The sequence below is a fragment of the Colobus angolensis genome, unplaced genomic scaffold, assembly GCF_000951035.1.
Source record: "Colobus angolensis palliatus isolate OR3802 unplaced genomic scaffold, Cang.pa_1.0 Scaffold229, whole genome shotgun sequence".
Classification (NCBI taxonomy): domain Eukaryota; kingdom Metazoa; phylum Chordata; class Mammalia; order Primates; family Cercopithecidae; genus Colobus; species Colobus angolensis.
Window position 1 is genome coordinate 2,739,782 of NW_012115477.1, and position 24,706 is coordinate 2,764,487.

At 35.4% G+C, this 24,706-nt stretch overlaps 1 protein-coding gene across 2 annotated transcripts in view; it reads right to left on the minus strand.

Moving 5' to 3' along the window:
• Positions 1-401: 401 nt before the first annotated feature.
• The window catches only part of MACC1 (metastasis associated in colon cancer 1), a 76,112-nt gene continuing 51,807 nt past the window's right edge, over positions 402-24,706 (minus strand). The window contains exons 3-7 of one of the 2 annotated variants that reach the window (XM_011944161.1): positions 23,606-23,751; positions 21,094-21,216; positions 17,536-19,577; positions 13,240-13,428; positions 402-689 (exon numbers count right to left, since the gene is read on the minus strand). In XM_011944161.1, the coding sequence (XP_011799551.1) occupies positions 477-689; positions 13,240-13,428; positions 17,536-19,577; positions 21,094-21,208 (2,559 nt within the window). In that variant the 5' untranslated portion in view covers positions 21,209-21,216; positions 23,606-23,751 and the 3' untranslated portion in view covers positions 402-476. The remainder of the gene's footprint in view (positions 690-13,239; positions 13,429-17,535; positions 19,578-21,093; positions 21,217-23,605; positions 23,752-24,706) is intronic. The other variant, XM_011944162.1, reaches the window with a different exon arrangement.

Here is a 24,706-nt window from a genome sequence, read left to right on the forward strand (position 1 = left end):
GTGGAAAGCAGGCAGCCGTGACTGGCCACAGGGTGTGTGCTTGCTTCCCCCCTTTCTAGCTGCCTCCTGGGAACACTGCTTTGTTCATGTTGATAGCCTCTAGTGTACCCAGATATCTGTGTGATGTAATTATTCAAACAGCTTTAACTTAGTAAATTTAAAATAACACTGAAAGAGAGAGAGGGCACTTTTCTTTTTTCTTTCCTTTCTAAGAACAAAGCAGCCTAATACTTGTGTTTGAAACATATACAAAAATACATATTTGAGGATAAAACCCATCTTGCCTATCAGTTAGGCTGTGCTTTCATCAGAAAACAAAATTGGTTTTGAACATGAAGGAAATTAATATAATGTTTTTCTGAGATTCTTTCTTTCTTACACACAAACACACAGACACACACACACACACACACACACACCATTATCTCATTTTCCCCTTACTATTTTCCCTCCCATCAAAAACACACCCTTTATTTCTATACTTCCTCAGAAGTGGAGAATGCAGTTACTCTCAAAATCTCCAAAGAATTTACTAGTACTAAAGCTCCAGTTAATTCTCTCCAGTGTTTGGTCACAGGGTTTTTCATTCTGTCCAAAGCTGATTGAAGGTCTTGTAACACGTCTCTGTAGTTATTTCCATAGTGAGCACTCCAGGTATACAGAAAATCATAGGCAGGCTTCCACATCATCTATAAAGAAAAAAAAATAGATTGGAGTAGTGTGGAAGTAGAAAGGAGAGGAAAATAGTTTTTTAAAAAAAGATGTAAAAAGCCTCTTAAGATTTAAAAGAAAACGGAATGCCAATTATACATGAACTTATTTGATGTCATAGAAAATATGGTTTAATAGCTATCAGCTTCCTGCTATATCCTTGTATTTTTAAAACTAGAGATTTTAAAAATAATAACTACAAGTGGGGCCTTTTTTCCATTGATCCATCATCTATACATTGCTGTTGCCTTAATGTGAATATAAAATTCCTTGCACAATTCTTTGATGATAACAAATGTTATTGAGATAGCCTTTTTAATATTTGAGACTTTTAAGGTTAATTATTATTATTATACCTATCTGTGGTGAGTTTTATGACACCAAATAATATATAAGGGAGAAATAGTATATTTAACGTTTTAAATCATTTTACTCCAGCAAGTCTATGAACAAGCAAAAATCTAGCTTCTTGATCAAGTCACGATGAAAGCAAAAATACAGTTCTTTAATTTAAAACATTTCTTTCATGATATGTTTTATAATCCAAAGAAAAACCACTATTCAATGCTGCTTCTTTTTGCTTTTCCTAAGCACCTACCCATACCAATGATGTCATTGTTTCCATAGAAATAAATGTACGTCAAAGAGAAACTTCACATACAAGCATGTATGTAATGGTAACCAAGGCAACCAGGCTAGAGAGAGAATAGAGACAAAGGCAGACCAAATAAGACAAATTGTAAAATACACACACACACGCGCACACACACAACAGCTTAAAATGAATTTTCTCTAGGGAAACAACAAAATGAACCCTACACTTATAATTGGAATATTTGAAATATAAGCTTAGTTATTTGCTTATTTTGGGGGGTTCACTGAACTAATTTGGTTGTGATTCTATCACTTTCAAAATATAGGAACACAGACTCTGAGCTAAATATTACGCAGAACTGCCCTTTTAAAGTAGAACCTCTATCACAGTTTAGTGATACCACATGAACTAAAGCCTTGGCATCTAAGTTTCACCATCCTCCAATATCCTCATACAGTCTAATTTTAAAAATTAAAGTTAAAAGAATTAAAGACCTAAATAGGGAGTTCCATTATGTATTTGATTCAATCCACATAAAAGGCTCTAAGGACAATTTGATGTCATTTGTCCAAATTGACATTCCTGGGAAGCCATGACAACCCATTCCCTCATCTCTCTTGGCAAAGCTTAATTTTGCAAGGTAGAGAATAAAAGACAATTATCAAAGTTATACCATGTCGGTATATGATGCAGCAACAAAAATCACCTCAGATTTTTGTATGTAAGTTTTAGCCTCACCAACCAGATTAATAATTTATCTTCTATGTCTGATAGAATGTGAATGAGGTATCTGCTCATCTACATTTCTGAAGATTTACATTGAAACCAAACTTCTCAAAGTACGATTGCCACTAGTTTCTCAACAATGGACTATCAGTTGAGACATAATGGAACCTTTTTGTCAGACTCAATCTTGGTTGTCACTGCTCAGTTGCAAAGAATCACTAAACAAATAGATTATTCTGTAGTGGGTATATTCTGTCTGTAAAATCTCTGAGACATGGATACTGCCTTCCATTCACTTAAAAGTCCCTGATGCCCAACAAACTGGTTCAAATTGTCACGTATTTTTTTAAATAATGGTGTTTATAGCTAAAGGCTTCTAAGACTGTTCTAACTCCATTAGTGATTGAGTCTGACAAATGATGTATCTGGAGATATTTTATGATAAACAGCAACTTAAAACATTTCTGTAAAAAGGGGATGGCATAGTAGATTAGCATAAAGCATCGCAGAAAACAGATGTCTCAAGAATTATAAATGGGTAATTTTATTTTGGGTTGTCCACTACACTACAGATTCAAATACTTTTACAGTCAGAAGCAGCCAAAATGGCCCCACCTACTTTCATGAGTAGAAAAGCTCTGTATCTATGGCCTATCTTGCTGCAGGACTGTGAATTGCTATGTATAGAAAAGCCCTTAGGCACACTCCATCAAAAAGCAGCTCCTCCATGCTGCTGAGGGCAGGAAATGCCAGAGGTGATGCAAAAAATAGAAACTACAGATTCAGGAAAGGTCCAATGACACATCTACTCATGTACTTATGCAGAGCACCATACAACGTCTTCACATTTGGCAATTTGCACTAACAACAGAGTAGTGTCCAGAGCTTTTGCAAATCAGAGAAATTTGGGTACATTACTGAGTCCCAGGCCCTAATTAAGACTTTTGAAAGTGTAAAGACTTCCCAAGAGTCCCCTGAATTTCTCTGAAATGCAAGGCGGAATATTGCCTGAAACCGATTTGAGATTCCCTGGAGTGTAAACCATAATCTGGCTAGAAATGGGTAAAAGAACATTGGGCTGAAAACAACAGGGCGTTGATAAACTTTACGATTTACACTAAAATATGAGCATATTCTGCATTCCAGTTTTCCTCCTCATTGTAGCAAATTAAACCTGAATATTCCTTTGGTGTAAAATTTCATCTTCTATATACAAAAATCATTGGTAGCTCTCAACAAAGATGATAGAGAAACGCTTTGATAGCATAAATACAATGAAAATATTCAACATTATCATTGTTCATTAACTATTTCGCTTATTAAATCAAGGTTTATTGACTACCTTCCACTACAATAAATTTTGTTATAGTAAGAAATAAAATGATGAATATTGCGTGACTCTTGCTTTTAGAAGCTTATAGCACAGGAAGGAGATAGATACTTGCACAAACACTGGCACAATGGATATAATAGGATATGATAATAACAGAAAGACTCAAAAATTACTTGCATATTTTAAATCAGTGTGAGAAAAAAAATGATTGTTCCATTCACTGAGAGGCATGATGCCATAATGGAAAGAAAGACAGGTTTGGGTGTCCGAGTCCTGCGTTTACATCTGAGTTCCGTTGCCTATTTGATAAACTAATCAAGTTATCTCAGGTTGGAATTTTTTTAATCTATAAAATATGGATAATCATTCCCAAATGTTGTGTTCAAAATACCTCAGCAAGTATCTGGCATATAGTTTGCATTTATACTTTTTAATAGGATAGGGAAGAAAGTACTTATTTTTTTGGTAAGGGCAAGCTAAGGAGTTATTTTCAGCCCTACTGAGCATCAAGCAAAAGGGAGGGTATCTGATAAAAAAATTATGATTGGAACGGGGAGATGACCTTGAGAGGATAGACAAGGGTTTGGCACCACTTGTGCTACAGGGACGGCAAAACACGTGAGAGTAGAAGAACATGCCAAGGAAAAGAATAAAGGCATACAAAATTTAATTCTCAACTAAGTCAATGATTAGTGGCTACAAGAGAGAAATAGAAGCAATAAAAGGATGGGGAGAAGCTGGAGTCAAAGGGAAAGAAAGTGAATCACATGCTTCATCTTGCAAAAGTCAAGAAGTATAATAACATCCAAAAAAGGACATGCACTGGCTTGCTGGAGCCAGCTCACACAAGCTCCCTGGATATCCTCCCAACTCCGTGTTCAGTGACACCACAATGGTAGGTTAAAATGATGTCCGATCGGAATATTTAGGCTAAGAAAATTAACAAAAGCTGTAAGTTTAGGGTTTTTCCCTTTGTAGGGCTGGATGTTAAACATATGCCAGTGTAACACTCAGGACTTCCATTTTCTGTTACCTCCACTGCTACCTGTAACATCAACAATGTAGGAATATGAAGAAAAACTTGGCAAATCCAGGATTTTGGAAATTAGCAAGCAGCAGTAGAAAATAGAGGTATTTTCAAAAGAAAAAAGTTTAAGTAATATTCTATGATGGCAAGGGGATTTGGGGTTTGAATCTTAGGTTTGCCATATGGAGAATTTAAGGTTAATGAGTCTTAAATAGGTAGCATATATGAAGCACCCAAGAAGAAAGGTTAACTTCCTTTGGCAGAAACATAAATACAAAAAGATGTTAAAATCATTATGGAGTTAGGGCACAAAATTAGAGGGGCAAGTATCATGAGAAATTGAGAAGGAATGGGAACAAAAGCATATGTCAAGAGTTATGTACTTAATACACTGATAGAAAATATTAAATTTGGGGAACTATGTTTTCCCTTAATAAGTAAGTCTCTAGGCCAGGGGTGGTGGCTCACGCAAGTAATCCCAGCACTTTGGGAGGCCAACATGGGTGGATCATGAGGTCAGGAGTTTGAGACCAGCCTAGCCATTATGGTGAGCCCTGTATCTATTAAAAATACAAAAATTAGTGAGGCATGGTGGTGCGTGCCTGTAGTCCCAGCTGCTCGGGAGGCTGAGGCAGGAGAATCGCTTGAACCCAGGAGGCGGACGTTGCAATGAGCAGAGATCACGCCACTGCCCTCCAGCCTGGGTCTGAAGAAAAAAAAAAAAAATCTCTATTTGAGCTTCGCCTTAACAAAACCTGATTAATAGTCCAGGTCTCATCAACACAATAAATAGGCTAATCAGTTGTTTGATTGCCCTTTGTGGAATAGATGGAATAGATATAGGAACATTTGGACACAAGTTCTAAAGATACTTTTATTTTTTCTGCATTTTTTATTAACTCATTTCATTCTAGTTTTCTTAAAAAGTAAATACATATCATCCAAGACAGAGACATAAGAGGTAATTTGTGTACATTAATTAACAATAGACTCTATGAAATTAAGCCCTAAAATACCTACCCAGTTAGGTCACAAAAAATTCTAGATTTTGTAACAAGTTGCAAAGAAAATGAAGTTATCTTTTCTGGAAATATTTGAAGGAATAAAATGGGTAGAATAAATAATTTTCTTTCTGGACTGACTAACATTTAATCCTCCGAAGGCTAGAAAGGAGTTGCAGATCGCCAAGATCTCTTCCAGATTTATGTCATCCTGTATCTATTCTGTGTTTTAAAAATAGTTCTTCCTCTCTTGCTCAATGTTATGATTCAGAAAAGATATGCAGAAACTCTGCACTTGGGTTTCAAAAAATCAAAAGGAAAGCATGCTCCTGAGGGTTTGTTTTTTAGTTGTTAAATTATTCTTAACCACAAAAATTTCTATCTCTCAGCCTTCTCATTTCTATCACAAATATTTAATACATAGACTGCATTCTTACGCCTCTATTCTTAGATTTTTTTTATTATTATTATACTTTAAGTTATAGGGTACATGTGCACAACGTGCAGGTATACCTGTGCCATGTTGGTGTGCTGCACCCATCAACTCGTCAGCACCCTATTCTTAGATTTTTAATGGTAACTTCATGATATTGCAGTTTCATTCTTAAATAGGAAGCGTGAGGCTGATAAAAGCACATAGTTGTTAACTTTTCATCTATGTGCTTTTCTCCTTATTAAAAAAAAAAAAGGGCAGCAGCCTGAGTAAGTATTTAACACAGGAAGTTCGCAGTTTTCCAAAGTTCCAGCTTTTGTGTAGAAGAAGTGTGTCTTAAGTTATCTTGTCAGTGTTAGAGGACAAAGTAAAAAGTAATGGAGCAATAAAAAGTAATAAGTGGGGATGCCGAAAGAAATTAAATAGGAATAAAGGCAAAAAAAAACAGTTTTCCAAATTTAGAGTGCTCATTTCCAGAAGTCAGTAAGACTCATTAGATAATGCACTAGAAAATGAAATGCAACATGAGTAAAAGAAATTCAGATTTGAGCATAGCACTCTGTGTCTTTTTTTAGCTTATAAAATATGAATAGCAAAAAGAATGCAATTGGTTTTAACTACTTTTGGATAATTACATTTTGTCACATTAAAGGATTAGTAATCCACCTACTTTTCTCAGAAACTTACAGGAACAACATTTCATTTTCAGTACCATTAGCTGAAGAAGTATTAACGCAAGGTTGCCTTCTTAATGATTATTACATATGTTCTATCCTCAGTACATCATTTACAATATTCAGGTAAGCTTTAACATTACCTATAATTAGTAAGTACATAAATGTTGTTGAAGGTAAGATTACTGTTGTCTTCAGAAGAGAAGGGAGGCTAACATATCTGGGGGCCCCTATGTCCTCACCAAGGAGATGCTGCTTGGTTAAAACTTAACACAATATTCTGTTGAAAAAGTATAATTGGGGACAACCAGCTAAATTTGGGTGAGAATAACCACTTGGAACTTCAGGGGTTAAGCATGAGCCAGAGGAAGACAGAGGACCTATTCCTTGCTAGTGCATCTGCTTAAATAGTCAAATATTGTAGGAAAACCTGCTGGTTAAGCCGTTCTTACCAATTCCTAGTTGGGAGGATTCCTCATTCCCTCCTCATCATCACTGCCACCCATGCCCCTGCCAAAAACATATATTCATAGAGACAACTGACATCAGTGTTTAGAGAAACTGGGCTTCTCCAATTTAATTTTTCGATGTAAACATTAAAACAAATGAAAACATATAGTGTCAAGAGCTCTGGATTTAGAGGCAAACATCTTGGTTTAAATCTAGACTCTCAATTTAGTAGCTCCAGGATCTTAGGTAAGCTATCAACTTTCTTTACACCCTTGCTTTCCTCTTCTGGCAAATGAGAAAAAAAAAAAAAAAGGCGTACCCAATGCTATAAAAGAATTGCTAAGTATACAAAGGAATGGATGTAAATGTTTTCGGCACACACTAAGTGCTCAATTAATGCTAATTGTAGTTGAGTTTAAAGTTAAGTAACAAAATCACAGTCAACTATCCAGGAAAAGAACCCAGGTAACCTTGCTATAAATCTAGGGCCATTTTATTAAAGTATTGCCACAACTTTATTTCATTATTAAGCAGTTCTAACAAATTCTGATTTTGGTCTTACATATAGCTGGATTTTGGTTTTCTGAAATTCCTTATTATTTATGTTCCCTAGTACTAAAACTTGAAAAAGAAAACCTAAAATCAAAATTAGTGTCTTTAAATCCATTTTACATTTTCTTAATAATGTTTAACTTAATATGCTTGTTATTTCTATTTGATTTTCAGTGTATAATATAGAATTAAGTCAAAAATCATAGGAATATAATGTGTTACCTCAGAAATTCCACTGTGCTTTGTTTGCTTTCTTACTTCATTCCTCCCAAAATGGAGTATCTTTTTGAAATTAAAGGTTGTAACAAGTACAGAATTGTACAGAGTAGACGATGGTAATCTAATAACATCACTGTGCCAAATCTGTAGTTCAAACAATGAATATTTGAGATACCATTCTATACATTTTACAACTGGTATGTGAATTTCCATATAATGCTTTTCTCTTCTCTAAGAAATTATAAATATATTTCTCATTTCAAAAGAACAGCAAACAAAAGAATTAAGTACCAAGGCTAGAACTGAACTAGGCCCAGATCAGAACTTGATAATTCAACATCCCTGTAAGCAGAATCCAGAAGTTGCCATTTAAGCCAGAAAACCATATAGCCCAAGGATATTTCTCTTAACTTTTGCGAGAGATAATTTCCAAGGAAAATTAAATGTTGTTAAGCCCATAAGAAATAAGTTGATCAGCCAAGCCTTTATCTCATTTTTTTTTCCATGCATTGCTATTCTGCCAGTTTCTCAGATGAGAAACCTTGAAATAATTGCTAACTTTTTCCTTACATTCTTCCTATAGGCACTCTCAGTCATATTACTAAAAAAAAAAGTGTATTTTATTCTATTTTCCAAAAATTACTCAATGTTATATAGTTGTCAAATTCACCTTTTCCTCTTCCTCTTCATTAAAATAATAAATAATATGTATTTAGTGATTACAATATGCAAAACAATGTCCCAAATATTACACATTTGTTATCTCATTTTATCTTCTAAACATCCAATGAGGAAGATAGTATTATTTTCCTTACTTCACAGACACACAAAATAGATTCCCAGGAAAGTAAAGTAATTTGCCCAAGGCTTGAGGGGTAATAGATAGTAGAGGTGGAACAGAAGTCCAGCCAAGAATCTTAACCTCTATGCTCTGGCAGTCATTGAAGACTCCCCTCCGTTGATACCAACATATGTACCTGACCACATCACCCAGTAATTATTAAGATGAACTCTCCCCTCCTGGCCACATCTTCTCTGCGGTCTCTAGAGCTCATGATATCTAGAAGCACTGAAGTCTACTTGTATTCCTCTCCAATTACTCAAAGGCCACCCATCCTTCAAAGCTAGGATGTGTCTTCTAATTGCTCCTCACCACTTTGATGTTTTTTAAATAAGTTAAATTTGAAAGGGCTTACCATTAGTATAATACAGCAGTTAGGACTTTATATAAGACAAAGTGAATTCAGATCTAAGTACTTGCACTTCATAGCCATGTAACCGGATAAATTACACAAATACATTCACCCTCAGTTTGCATATATGTAAAGAGCAGATGGCTATAATGTTTTCCTTACAAAGTATATTGAAATAATGGAGATATTGTAAAGAAAATGCTCATAATGACTAGCTGACAATGAACACTTGGTAAATTACAACTATTACCATTGTCATCTAATCATATACTTTTAAGAAATATTATAACAATTCAAATATTAACAGTTTATCCCAATTCCCAGGCCAAAATAAAACCTGGTTTTTAAGGAAAAAATAATCATATTTTGTGTTTTTTATGGCTCCAAAACCAATGTTCAGAACTGATAGACCCAGAATAAGCGTTAAGTATATGGATGAATTAAATACTGAAGGCTAGGACACAGATATAAGATACGAAACAAGTGGAAAGAATTCCATGTGGAATCTTTTATTCACTTATAGAAAATGAATAAAACTGCTTGAAAATCAACAACTTTCCCATCTTTAATCTAGACTTGGAATAAAGTACTTTGAACTCTCTAGCAGCCAGTCAGAAAACGAGGAACAGGTTGTGAATAGAAGATACAAAGGAAAATTAAATCTGCATTGATTAAATGGTGACTACAAAAAGACTTAAAATACATCTTCCCAATTATGAATCTCTACAGGTGAGTAGTTTCTGAGATAAAAAAATTGCCATTAGGAACATTGACTTTGCTGGTTTCCACTGGGAGAGTAGCCCATTCTGGCAGGTTGGATAAGCAACCATTCTCGACAGGACTATTGGTGCCTGTGGTTGAGACAGAGCCCAGTGGGCAAAGGTAATTTAAGAAAGGAAGTGAGGCCAGAGCGGTGGTTCACACCTGTAATGCCAGCCCTTTGGGAGGCCGAGGTGAGTGTATCACCCGAGGTCAGGAGTTCGAGACCAGCCTGACCAACCTGGTGAAACACCCATCTCTACTAAAAATACAAAAATCATACAGGTATGGTGGCATGCACCTGTAATTCCAGCTACTCAGGAGGCTAAGGCAGGAGAATTTCTTGAACCTGGCAGGCAGAGATTACAGAGAGCTGAGATTGTGCCACTGCACTCCAGTCTGGGCAACAGAGCCAGACTCCATCTCAAAGAAAAAAAAAAAAAAAAAGAAAGGAAGTGAAACTTTAATGTCCTTAGTGAATATGCGTCCTTATTAAACGAGATAAAAATAGCATAATCTATATTGTTACGCAAGGGGGCCAATGAGGGAGTTGTAGAACAATTGTTGTCATTTGTGGTAACCATCCCTAGAAGGCTCAGTGAAGAGCACCAAATTTTGGCCAGTGAATTTCTTATCTCTGAATCCCCAGTATGTCCCCTTGTAAAATTCAACATTTAAAAAGTGAGCTATTTTTCTAATATTCTATTGATTCCTTTTTTAAAAAATTAAAGCTCTAAATATATTCTGAAAACTCCAATAAATTTTCACTAACTTTCCCAGAAGAACCTTAGCAATAGTGACATCTTTGTATAGCATAAGTGCATTTTTTCCTGAAAGAAATGCTATGAAAAACACACTTTGTTTATTATCAGATTCCAAGCTTTACAGTTTTGCTTTTAGGTAGTATTATCATGTCATTAGAAAAACTGAGTAACATTTCTTAAAATTTAACTTGAGGAGGTGGTTAATTTAAAAACTGACATTCTCAAAAGTTTCCAAAGAGAGGCTTTTTCTTCACCTTAGAAAAAATTAAGAAATGGTTAAGGTATTCAGAAAATCTCACAAATGTATTATTAATATACTTAATTCTTTAATCAGCTTGAGGCTTGGTAAAGATTTAATTTTGAGGCCAATTTTGATACTATTATGGCTACTTTACATGGCCTGAAAAGAGGCCAAATATAAAATGAAATGAGTTGCTCAACCCTGGCCGCACCTTCTGACTCCGCAACTTAGTCACCATGTTAAACACTGATGGACAGAGTGCAATGGTAAAAGTCATGGACTCTGAAGTCAAATGTCTGTGCTCTAAACATGGTTCCAGGACTTTCCAGCTGTGTATGTTTAAGCAAGTTACTTATCCTCTCTATATCTTAGATATTAGTGTCTGCCCCGTAAGTTTTTATTGAAAGGATTACATTAGTTAATTTCTGTAATATTTCCAGAACAGTGCCTGTCACGGAGTCAGTGCCAGATAACTCTCCCTAAGACACAATAAAAATAGAACAAAGGGAAGAGAAAGAAGTTAAAGGAGAGAAAGTAAGTGAAAGAACCCAACTGTAGGCGTTGGCACACATAGAAGGCAATTTTTGCAGTGTGTGCCCTCTGAGGAAATGAGATACAGGAAAAAAAGCAGCCCAGTAACCGCTAGACCTGGTTATCTCCCTGCCCCAGTGCACTTCCCCCCGCTCTGCACCCCCTACCCAGAACTAATATCAGTGTGCTTTGAAATCAACTACTTGACTTGTAAATTGATCATATTTAAGAATCTCCTCCCAAAGAGAAAAATTATACAGCTATTTTTTTAGGAGGTTGGAAATTAGCATATATTTACCCGTTAGTTAAGTGACCTCATAGGTAAAATTTCTGTAGATTATTTGGAATGACCTTAGGCCAATATACTGTGGATTTTTCTAAGTATTGAATAACATGAATCTGAGTGATGACTCTTACTATTAATCACAATCAGTTGAACTATCATAGAAAGTCACCTAGGGGCTTTCCTTTCTCCTTCTGAGTGTTTATCAGCCTCAGGCAAAGACTTAGTCATTTATGATTTGGGCTCTGCAAAAGTAAATAATGGAAAAGTAGGTGGTTTGCTGGCCTCCATGAAGATTTAGGGGAAGACAAACTATAAACAACCACAATTAGAAAGAAGCCAGATGCTTAAGGAGGCTGACAGAATAAATAACTCTGATAAATAACTCTCAACAAAACTCTTTCAAAACAGAACCTTATTAAGAAAAAAAGGTCCTGCTTTCAATTAGACAACTTTTTAATCAGTTAACTGAAATGTCCAAATCAGAAGAGCGTATCCCTCATAATATTTGTTTTTCCTTCTCAAAGGCTTCCTATCTTTCATCTCATTCTGTAAACACTTGAGTCCATTTTGTGTACTGCACTGAATGCTCTATTATGCTTATTTATAGGCTGTAATGCCCTTCTAAGTTTATGGAGATAAATGTAGTCTCTGAGGGGAAAGACATCCTCAGTCCCTGGCTGCTCCTGGCTAAAGAGTCTTATTTTGGAGAAGTCCTGGCTGGAGAGCCAGGCTGCAAGAACTCAGAAACCAGCCTGCTGACACTTCCACTGCAGCTGCTGGAATTCAGCTGACTCGATTTGTCTCTACTTTTCCTGCAAAGGTGGCTTTGTCCTGTTCACCCAACTGGAATGGTTGCATCAAAGTAAGAAAATTTTCTCCAAAAATGAATTCCCAGCTCTCTGCCAAAAACAAAGTGAAGAATACCTCTTCTGTCCTCACCAAGTCATCTCTAATAAGAGAGAGATTTCCTTAAACATAAATATCTTCAAAATGCTTGTTCATTTAGAGTGAGAGATACAGAATATTTTACATGTGCCCTTCACTGGAATATTTTTATTTATTTAATTCAACAAAAATTGACTCACAGTTCTTTATGGTAATCTAGAGAAAAATATTTAACTTGTGCCTAACAGCATACATTTGTTTTGATAAAAACAATATTTTCATGGTAAATATTTACTTTGTACTAAGTGCTATCATTCTGCAATTGATGCCTGTAGTTATTGTAGGCAACATTGTGAAGGAGATAATGAAGCTCTTAGGTATCTATTTCTCATCACCACTGGCTCTATATCCACTTTCTTAATGCTTCTTGTCACTGAGCATTAGTTATCACAAGTGACTAAGTCTATGCCTGAGGCCGATAAATACATATTATTATACTTTCCTCTATTGTTCTGACTTGATACTGTCTCACATCTTCAAAATCTACCTGTTTTATGACTCAAGTTCTTATAGCCATCCCCACTTACTGGCCCAATTTGATCAATTAATTCATTGATCAAAGGCCATGAGAATATGAAATCCAAAAGAAGAAATATCAATATTTTAAAGGCTCTCAATGCCTTTTAAGAGAGTGTGTCTATATTTCAGATAGTACTGAGGAGTTACTAGCGCAGTGATTCAGTTAGTGGATTATCTTGGACACTCCCCCAGTGAATCCGTGAATGTGGTACGGGTTTGATTACGTTAGTGTTACTTGGTCTGCAGCTTTTCACCATTGAATTACACAAACAAGTCTTACCTCAACAGCAACATCTCCAGTGTTTCCTCGATGAGGAATTTCATATGCCTCCATTTGTTGCTTTGTGAGTCGTACTAACTTTTCAGCTAGTTCCCTCCAGCCTTTTCCAAGCTTGACAGCTGAAGTCAGAATAGCAGCTTCTTGGATGAGACGTGCAACTAACCATTGGCAATCCATTTTCAGAAGAGCCTGCAGGAACAATTACATGTCACAATTAAAAGCAACTAACTTGGGTTTTTTCTCTATAAATTGGCCTTTTTATTACATATTCTACAAATAGGAGTCCTTTTTTCACTACATACATAATTGAGTTTTCTAAAGCTCAAGAAGTTGATTCACGTTTAAGCAAATTCTATAAGCAAACTACGGTAGACATAACTAAGTCAGAGTTAGGGGAGATTTAGAACTAATTCAGTGGCTAATTATAGCACCTTGGATAAACCACTTAACTAATATGTGTCTTTGTATCTTTAATTGTGAAAAAAGGAAGTTAAAGTACACACTTCCAATGGTACTCTGAAGTTCCAGCAGTCTAATTTATCAATCTAGGATTGGTTATTTACTCATGAGAAATAAAGCCTTGCTCTATGAGAGGACTGGCTACAATAATTTCTCTAACGTGTATGTGAACTGGTGATGGTAAATATTGTTCTATTTTCACCAAAATATGACTTAAAACGTCCCAGAATCATATCTGTTGTGAAAAAAAAGAGACATTCCTTCAACTTTGAACAAAGCTATTGATGTTTATAAGTTTAAAATATATATGTGTTTATTAAAATACTCTCCCTCATCACCAATAGAATGGTATTAAACATAAACTACAAGGTATTAAAGACAAAACACCGGCCGGGCGCAGCAGCTCACGCCTGTAATCCCAGCACTTTGGGAGGCCGAGGTGGGTGGATCACGAGGTCAGGAGATTGAGACCATCCTGGCTAACACGGTGAAACCCTGACTCTACTAAAAATACAAAAAATTAGCTGGGTATGGTGGCATACACCTGTAGTCCCAGCTACTCCGGAGGCCAAGGCAGGAGAATGGCATGAACCCGGGAGGCGGAGCTTGCAGTGAGCCGAGATCGCCCCCACTGCACTCCAGCCTGGGTGACACAGCAAGACCCCTTCAAAAAAAAAAAAAAAAAAACAAAAACGAAAAGAACACCTAGTCTTCTACAATGCAAAATAGAAAACCATCAGACTCTTACTTAACCACACATGTTTCAAACAAGTCTACAAGTTTGTGTTTTGCCCTGAGTACTATTTTTAAAATATGAGATTACATCTATCCATACTTCTTCTTTGTTCAAATGAGAAAATAGAGTAGCTCCCCCTTATCCAGGAGACACGTTTCTAGGCCACCCAGTGGATGCCTGAAACTGCAGATGGTACCAAATTTTATACACACTATGTTTTTTCCTATACATACACACACCTATGGAAAAGTTTAATTTATAAAATAGGCACAGTAAGAGATTAGCAACAATAGTAATAAAATATAACAATCATAACAATATACGCTAATAAAAGTTATATGAATGTGACCTCTCTCTCTCAAAATACCTTATTGTACTCCACTCACCTATTTGTTAATCATGGTTGATGGTAGGTAACCAAAACCACAGAAAGTGAAACTGGATAAGGGGAACTACTGTAAACATGCTTTGTAGCCCCTCATTATTTAATGGCACTTTGGGGCTTTATCTACCAATATGAAACAGTAAGTAAAAATGAATGAGCAAGTAAGGCAACTATGAAAGTTGATAGCATGTTCATTCCCCTGGAAGTGTGCAGTTAGAAGGACTACCCATGGTTTTGATACATAAACGGATCCAAACCTTTATACTGAAGAGTTACAGCCTCAGTGAGAAACAATACTGAGCCAGCGGGTCCCTGGTGGTGCTTTTAGTAATCTGTGGAGTGGGGTTACTATTTTATATTCCAGTTTCTTGTTTTAGAGAAAAGATCTGTACTTGGAGTCACAAAACATGAGTGTAAAATCCAGCTCCGCATAGTATAAGACTTTAGATGCATCACACAATATCTCTATTTTATGATTGTAAAAAGTGATATAGTGTTAATTCTACTTTGCCTAAACCTCCATAATCATTGTGAAAATCAAATTGGATGCTGAAGTGCTTTAGAGAGTGTCAAGCATGTAAGGACAGCCAGTCTCAATGTCGAGAGATGACTGAAGGGTTTGGATCCCACAGTATTTTGCAGCTTATCAGGTCTCTTCCTGCCACCCCAATTTAATCTGCAATCCTAGGAAAATGTATATTTACTATGCAAAGAAAGTTTCAAGAGACAACTCTATACCCCATGCTCCATTACCTGCCAGTCAGAGAACCAGGCCTGAGCCACTTCAAACAGAAATCCTGAAACCTCCAGTAAGGCTTGGAAACTCCCCACTTGAATGGGCTCTCCACTAGATTTTCTAGCTAGACACTTGAGGCACTCTGATAATTATCATACCCCAAAAAGTACAGGTATGATCAGGCTTGAACTTTCAGACCATCATTAATGACCTTTGGCCATTACAACATGTTTAGGCCACTAAAAGAACAAAAGAAATTATTTTTCCAATTCAAACCTTTGCAGGTGAATATTGAATATGAGCTATGAGAGTTAATGAGCTATTACAAAATGCACATGCAGCTTCCACCAGGTAGGACAGCTTCTAACATTCAGTCTCCAATAGTTCTGAATGTCCCAGGGTAGGAAAGAATGCAGCACACCATAAAAAATCTATCAGCTTAGCAACTGGATATTGGAACTTTTGAATTTCAGCTCCTCTAAGTATCGCTGTAGAATCATCAAAAATATTGAAAGACAGATAATGTTACATATATTTATTTATTATATGAATCATTGTTAATGCCACAGATTAAATTTGTCCTCCAAATATTTTCTACTTCTTTTGCATCTTGATTAAAACTTTGCCCACTTGCATGAACCTGCCTATATCATTTTATTTACCTTCTACAGAGCACCAGCCTTTCACAATTATAATGGTATTTAATACACATACCTACATATATAGTACTTATACAAACATTTTTATACACACACACATTACTTTGTTTTATGAAGGCATAGTGGCTTTAAGCATGAAACCAAAAAATGTTTAAATCCCATCTATAAGAATAGGCAGCTATAGGACTTAGGCAAATCGCCTAACTTTCTAAGACTTGGTTTCTTCCATCTGTCAGATGAAGACACTAGCTATACTTACCCCATAGAGTTGTTAATGGCTAAATGAGCACTAGAGAAGTATTGACAATCATTATTTTTACACTCATGTTTTAACCATTTTTAGAAATATGCTCTTGATAGTTTTTATTTGTTTTATACAAATTTATTGAATTTCAAATATTTATTGAATTTCTACTTTAAAGGTAAAAAGTACTTTGTAATTCTCCACTGAGCCTTCCACTGGGTTGGATACTACGTTAAAGAATTTGACCCTAAGAGTCCTATTTAAACATGAGGATTAAGATGAGAATACTAATATCATTATTGGGGCTGTAATGCATTGCACACATAAGAATATTAAATTGCTAAAGGATATTGGTAATACATTTAAAAAAAAAAAAAAGAAATAGCCAGGTGTGGTGGCTCATGGCTGTAATTTCAGCACTTTGGGAGGCCAAGGTGGGAAGATTGCTTGAGGCCAACAGCTCAAGAGCATCTTGGGCAACATAGTGAGACTCCCAATCCTAAAAGAAAAAAAACAAAAAATACCCAGGCATGGTAGCACCTGCCTGTAGTCTGAGTTACTTGGGCAGCTGATCCCTGGAGGTTGAAACTGCAGTGAGTCATGATCATGCCACTGCACTCCAGCCTGAGTGACAGACCCAGACTTTGTCTCAAAAAAGAAAAGAAAAGAAAAGAAAAAAATCCCACACACACTGAAAAGTGATCTCTAACAATGGCCAAGTTAGTTTTCTTTAGCTTGCTTTCATGTTATGGAGCCTCTCTGGTATCTTAAGAGCTGTCTAAATATTTGAGACAGGAAGAGAAGTCATATCTGAACTGTTAAGCCCAGCACAAACAGAACTTTTAATTTTCTTTTAAAAGATGATCCAGTTCTGGGGGCAAATCACAATTGAATCTCAAGTTTAAGAAATCAGTTTTATGATTATGTAGGAAAAACTAATTTGCTATAAAGTATCTTTAATGTATTTAAGACTGTTCAATTTTTAAACATTTCTCCTCTCACATGTTTGGTTATAAATATTGTCAAGTTAATATAATTCTCTATGGCAATTCATTACTATGATCAAGCAATACTCACCACAATAAGTTCATACAGAAACTTCCTTGTATTTCTCTCTGTGTGGCAATCTTCCTTTAACTTCTTTATAACATAAGAAACTTTTTCTGATTCTTTGTCTGCTTGAAGTTGATGAAAATCTTCCAGGGACAGATGTGAGTAACCCAGGACATCAGCTAAAACTTTCCAATCATAAACTTTTTCTGACACCAAGGTTAATACAACTGAGTAGATATAAGTTAACTTTTTTAAAGGCAGGGCAATTTGTTCAAGAAGATTTCTGGTTGTTAAGACACTATCTGACATAAACATTACTTGTTCCTTTGAAATCACCTTGACATTTTTGCAGTGTACAAGTCCAATCTTACCTCTGAGGACTCCTATATACCATTCTTTCACTTTGGACTGCCCAATAGCTTTTACCTTACCTTCCCCGAGGAGAGCTATTGTGTCCCCTTTGAAATATTCAAGGAAGTAATCAATCTTGCTTTGTCTTAGCACTGCCTTCAGGGTTACCCCATAGTTGGTAAAGTTCAATGTTTTATCTTGAAATGTGGGATATTTAACAAGCATTTTTGGTGATAAAGGAGCAGACTTGATTTCCTCCTCCTTCTGCAAATAGCCTGGCAGATTTGAGAGCCTTTTTAGATTTGGAGTTGGATCAGGAGTAGTGACAGAGAACTGTGCAACTGGGTCACCATTGGAAGGTTCCACCTGAACACAAAAATCAAACAAGTGCATCTCTCTGTGCTCAACTAAAGAAAATAAAAATTGTTGATGAACTACTTCACCTGCTTCCAACTGGTTTTGTTTAATTTCTTTCCTTTCTCCTTCTGTCTTTACTTCAAAATCAGGATCACAGGAAACCACAGAAACACTTAAATCTTGTGGCTTGTCAAGTAAAAACGACTGCTTTCCCCAAAGCTGAAACACGACTGGAGATACGTTTTTTCCGCCCTTCTTAATATCAGAAATTGTAAGCTGTCCTGGCATATAATTGTGTCCACAAACTGTTAAAACAACAGTAAAACTGGGATGGATATATTTGGGTCCATAAATTCCAATTGAGGTGGTTTTGTGGATATAATCCCAAATAGTGGCAACTGGTGACTGAAGAGCTTTAGCTTGTGCAGCAACCACTAGATACATTACCTGACTCAAGTCGATTAGCTTGACTTGGATGGTGTCTTTATAAATGTAGCAGTTGCTTAAAACTTTAAAAGGGCCTTCTTTACCCAAGCTGTGTAAACACACCATTTCTGTCATGACTTGGCTGAAAGGATCCTTTCTCACTTCAGCCCCAATTTTCATCTCCAGCAAAAGGGCTTCCATTGTATTGAGGTTGCCTAACATGATTTCCAACAATGGGCTCACAGTGCATGAAAGATCATGGTTAAGCATGTGTGGTGGATCAAGGAAAGCCCTTAGAGACACCTCTTGGAATTCCCCCACAGCCACATGACCTTGGGGCACATGAACAGTGATGTCTGATTCAGGTAATTGTACTGATCCTCCTTGATGGTTTACTTTGCAAGTTATGGTGACCTCCGCAAGTTGTGTCTGGGCCCATCCAGGGCTCTGACTAATTGTATTCAAATCAAGGCAGGAGCGGGCCAGCTGGCGTTGACTTAACCAAGCCATTTTATAAGCCTCTCGGTCATTTTTAAGCCATTCTAAGTCTTGTAGTAGAATCTGATCAGAGTTATGTATACTGTGATGGGAACGTACTGTGTCGTCTAAAATGTCCAGAAGTTCTGAAACGCTTTTAGATCTTCCAGATTTTCTTGAGGAAGACTGCCTAAGTAACTGATGCACATCAAGTTCATCACCAGAGGAATCAAAAGAATTCCCATTTTCTATTTCTCTAAAGAAAAGAAAAGGATCTTCCTTTAAGATGGAAATATTATTTATCTTCCTATTATTTCTTAGCTGAGTTATGTCATCCAAAAATGGGTTAGAAGCAGACAGTTGATTCCAGAATGGATTTGTAACTTTGGAAGCATTATTACCATGAAGGGTGAAAGCATCCGGCCGATTGTGAAGCAAGTCTGGATCCTGGTATTCTTGTTATTTAAGGAAAGACAAAGCAAAACAAAGATAAGGTGGCATTCTGAGTTATAATCAAGATTAATTTTTCCCATAGCTTAAAAATTCAGGACTTACTTTTCATTTTTCTTTCTGATGTCTAGTCTACCAGCTAACACAAATTCAATGTTAAATTTGGTCAAATTTGTATGTAATGAGAAAAGAATATTTTTTCTACCAGGTTATTTTTTGAACATATGTAATGTTATTTTAAGACATCATGATTTATAAACTAAGCAAATAAATATTTAATAGGATGTAATAATATATTTAGCACATTTTCTTGAAAATGACTCAGACTAGCATGTGTTTGTGCTTTATTATTTTATGTATCATGTTTACAACTGCAAATTTCTGGTCAAACAGAATAAATCAGTTATTCAATTATCCACATTTTTCTAAACATTGGATTGTTGGTCTCATTACATTCAGAATATTAATTTAATGTTTTCCTTTTCAGATAATATTCAATATGTAGAAAATATCAAATACATCTCTTAACATTTAAAATAATATTTAAAACAATATATTAAATGAGAAAGTCATTAATTTATTAGATAATTCTATGATAACTTTCTATTGAAAAATGTTAATAACATGAACATTTTTCAGGAAAAGGAATTAATAAAATGAACATTGAAAATTTAGACCACCACTGGTTTTATTGATGAAAGGAATTCGTTGCACTCAAGATTGCGATGGCAAATAATAATTTTACCACTAGAAATTGAAGCATTATTACTTTGGAAAGTAAGTGTCTTAAGAATTTGTAACATTAAAATATTTACACTTCTATTATAAGAATTTCTAGATAGCTCACAACATTGAAGCCATTTTTTTGTGTGTGTAGAGCAACTCATACTTGTTCATTTCTTAGTAAATAATTATAAAGACTCTGCAGACTTTGTGAAGCTAGTGCTGCTTTTAGAGATAGGCAGAATAGCCAACCAAATTTTCAGAAGTTCTACTGAAAAAATAATTCAAGCTAAATGTCAGAATTTCTTTTATTTAATATACATAGAACCATTGTCTTGAATGAACTGTTTTTAAGTGTTACATGCTAAAAATTAGAAGCTAGATTTTGAAAAATAAAGATGGCATTTCTCTTACATTCACACTTTTCTTTAATACAGTATCCCCTAACTCTCTTAAAACTTACTTTTCTTCTGAGTATCAGGTTAATTTTTTGATGCTCCATGAAGATTTCCTAGGTCGACCAACCTACAGAGAGCCTTTTTGTCCCAAAATTCATTATAATTATTGCATATAACTCTCATTTATTAACAACATTTTTTCTTTTTATAATATTTATCATAATCTGTTGGTTGCACTATTTTACTTTGCACACTTTTTTAACTACTTTTATGGTAAAAATAAGATTTTATAATTCTTTCTATCTTCCAAAGCATTTTTAGAGGTAGACCTTCAACAGTTATTGGTGATGAATTTCATGTACTTACATGGACAAATCACAACAGTAATAAATTCCCATACCTGTAATATTGCAACTTTTGGAGAGTTTTCCAGCTTCCATGTCAAACAAATTTGCTTCAGACTTACTTTGTGCAATTCTTCCTGACAAAAAATGTTTTCTTTCAGTGATTAGCATTTTTCCACCTACAGAGTAAATAGATAAGTATTTTTTGTAAGCATACATATACATGCTGGCAGAGAAAATAAACTCAAAGACATCATACATATTTCTATAAAGAACTGCATGTGAAAATCCTCTGTATAAATCTTCTACTCCTGGTAGGATACTTGACTAAATATATTAAAATATGTATTAGCACTTCACTAAAAAATGCTCAAATTCCAGATTAATACCAATAAGCAAATCTGGAAATGTATTACTGATCCCATATAAAAGTAATTAATGAGAATCCCAAGGACAACAACAACAGCAACAACAACAACAAAAATAGCAAGTCAAAAACTCAGTAAATAAACATTTCCTGTTTGGTGATTGGAGGACTAAATATCACAAACTAAAAATTTTCCCCTAAATCCTTGTATACATTCAATGCAGTTCCACGAAAGATTGCATGTAATGTATATGTGTATTTGTTACTTATTTTTTAATAGTTAAAATTTTATTTATGTCTTTATGGATAAAATTATATGTATTTATTGCACACAGCATATTGTTTTGAAGCATGTTGTGTTTAACAACACATACAGCAACAATAACTTCTTAAACTATTTTAATATTTATATAGAAAAACAAGGAGCTAATACTGAAGATAATCCAGAAGAAAAGCACGACAGAAGTAATATACACTACCTATCAGATATCAGCATTTATTATAAATAGGCTGTAAGTAAGACAACATGGAAGTGGAACATGAATAGATGAAGGACATAGAATAGAGATCTCAGAACCAGACCCACCCTTATATGAAGGATTGATACTTGACACAGGTGGCCATACAGAGTGGTGTGGAAATGGTGGATTATTCATTAAACAGTGATGTTGCCATTGGTTGTGTATGCTTAAAAAAAATTACATTGATTACTATCTCAACCGGTGCACAGAAAATAAATGCCAAAGGATTAAAAAATCTAAAAGTGAAAAAAAACCTTTAAAATTTGAAAGATAATCTAGAGGCTGTCTTTATGTTTTCTGGGAAGGAGAGAATTTCTTAAACAAGGCACATACACTTATGCAATATGCAAATCCTAAAAAATAAAACCACACATTAGAATAAGACATCCTATATATCAAAGGACATCAGTAAAAACACAAGCCAAAACTGGGACAATTTATTTTCATTGCACATGACTGAAAAAGGAAAAATAATGGCATTCCAAAATATATCAAAGATTCCCACAAATCAATAAACAAAATAAAACAGCACTATAGAAATTTTTGAAAAAATTCTGCGAATGAACATTTCTCAAAAAATGGAAACACAAATGATCCCTAGATATATGGAAATATGATCAATCTCATTGGTAATTAGGAAAATGCAAAATGAAACCCTAAGAAACACAATTTTTACCTATGAAATTTGCAAACATTTTAGTCTAGCCACACCAATTATTGACAAGTAAGTGCAACAAAGGGAAAGCCTATATATTCATCGTGGAAGTGTCAATATGTGCAACCACTTGGAACTTAATCTGACATTGTCTAGGAAATATGCTTACAGCCTAGTACCCAACAATTCCAATCCCAGTTATTTGTTTCAGTGAAAACTCTGCAGATGTGCATCAGAGAGATCTACATGAATATTCATTATATTATCAAAAACCCCTGAAATCCCTAGGATATTCCCCAGAATATCCTTTGCCATATAAGTGGATAAATAAATTGTGGAATATTAACGCAATGAAGTATCATACAACTATTGAAACAGATGAATCACAATTGAAAGTATGAACACATACTAGTAGTCAATATCTCATGTCTGGGACTCAGTCTTCTTTGCCTGTATAGTTTCTCTTCATCCCATGACAACACTGAAAAAATAGGTGTTATAAATATGACTTTCAGAATCTCAGCAATAGAATGTAACTAAACCACAAGGTCAAATAGCAAGTGAGCCACTGACCAGAAGTTACTTGTTCATGTTATAACTACTGCATGCAGCCCACAGCTTAGGATGCCACATATCCTATGTCAGACTCAAGGTTCCCAATGTAACTTCTGAGACTGTCCCACCTTCCAGTTCACATTTCCAGTTATTTTTTTAATTATCATTATTTATTTATTTAGAGATGAAGTCTCGCTACATCGCCCAGGCTGCAGTGCAGTGGTGCGATCTCGGCTCACTGTAAACTCTACTTCCTGGGTTCAAGCGATTCTCGTGCCTGAGCCTCCAGAGTAGCTGGGATTACAGGCACCCACCACCAGTCCTGGCTAATGTTTGTATTTTTAGTAGAGACAGAGTCTTGCCATGTTGGCCAGGCTGGTCTCAAACTCCTGACCTCAGGTGATTTGCCCACCTCAGCCTCCCAAAGTGCTGGGATTACAGGCATGAGCCACCACGCCCAGCCCAGCTACTTTAAACCTTATCTTTTGTTTTCCTTTGTGTATGTTGACCACATCTCCTTCACCTGTGACCCCTCCTTTTTCTTTCTAGTTCTTGACTTTTTTTCCTTTCAAGTAGTTTATTTTATTTTTTAAAGAAACCAAAAGCCTTTTCTGATCTATAAAAATGAAAGAAAAAATTAAAACAAGATGGAAAAGAGGGAAAAGGAATAAAAGAAAAAGAAAAGGAAAAGGAGGGAATCATGTGTTTCCAAGCATGATAATTAAATAAATCCAAAAATTGTCTCATAAGGTAGCATGCTTAAAAAAATCCAATGTTGCAATAACAATTTTTTCCCTGATTAGGGAAACTACATCCAAAAAATGGGTAAAATGTTGAATTATGCAATATTCAAATTGCACTGCAACCTCAAATTTCCTGGCAGACCTTCCAAATGCTGTGGTTGATTTTACCAAATATAATGTCCAAAATTAAAAGTTTTTAGCACGGTATAAGTAGCCAAAACTTTGAGGTAGAAAAGCTGAGCTCAAGTTCCTCAGCAAAATGTAACAAACTAAATTAAAATGAGGAACAAATGTTTAAATGGAAAAATATTTCTGAAAAGATAAAATGTATTTTTTAAAAATCAACTTAGTAAACTACCTAAACGCTTTTATTTTTTATGAGGAAAGAGCAAAATGAGCAATATATACTGAGGATTCCATTGAGGTAAATAACCGTTGATATTAAAAATAGTTATAGCCAAATGGTATGTAGGTAGAAGTCCTCAACCACATAAAAACCAGGAATGATGCCTTATGCAGCTATGACCTTGAAGGCTCATAACCTCTCAGAAACAAAGGCACCAAGTGGTCATTAGCTGAGGTTCTTTGTGGATTATCCCTATTCTCCAGTCACTCAAGCAGGTCTTCGCTGTCCTTCAAGGTAGTTGTTCCAAATCTCAGTGGCACCAGGATCACTTGGAAGGCTTAATCCAACAACCCTCTGGAACCACCCCAGTGTTTCTAATCCAGGAGGTCTGGGATTGTGCACAAGAATTTTATTTCTAACAAAGCTGTCAAATGATGCTGATGCTGTGGTTTGGTTCCAGGGAGCACTTGCTAAGAACCGCA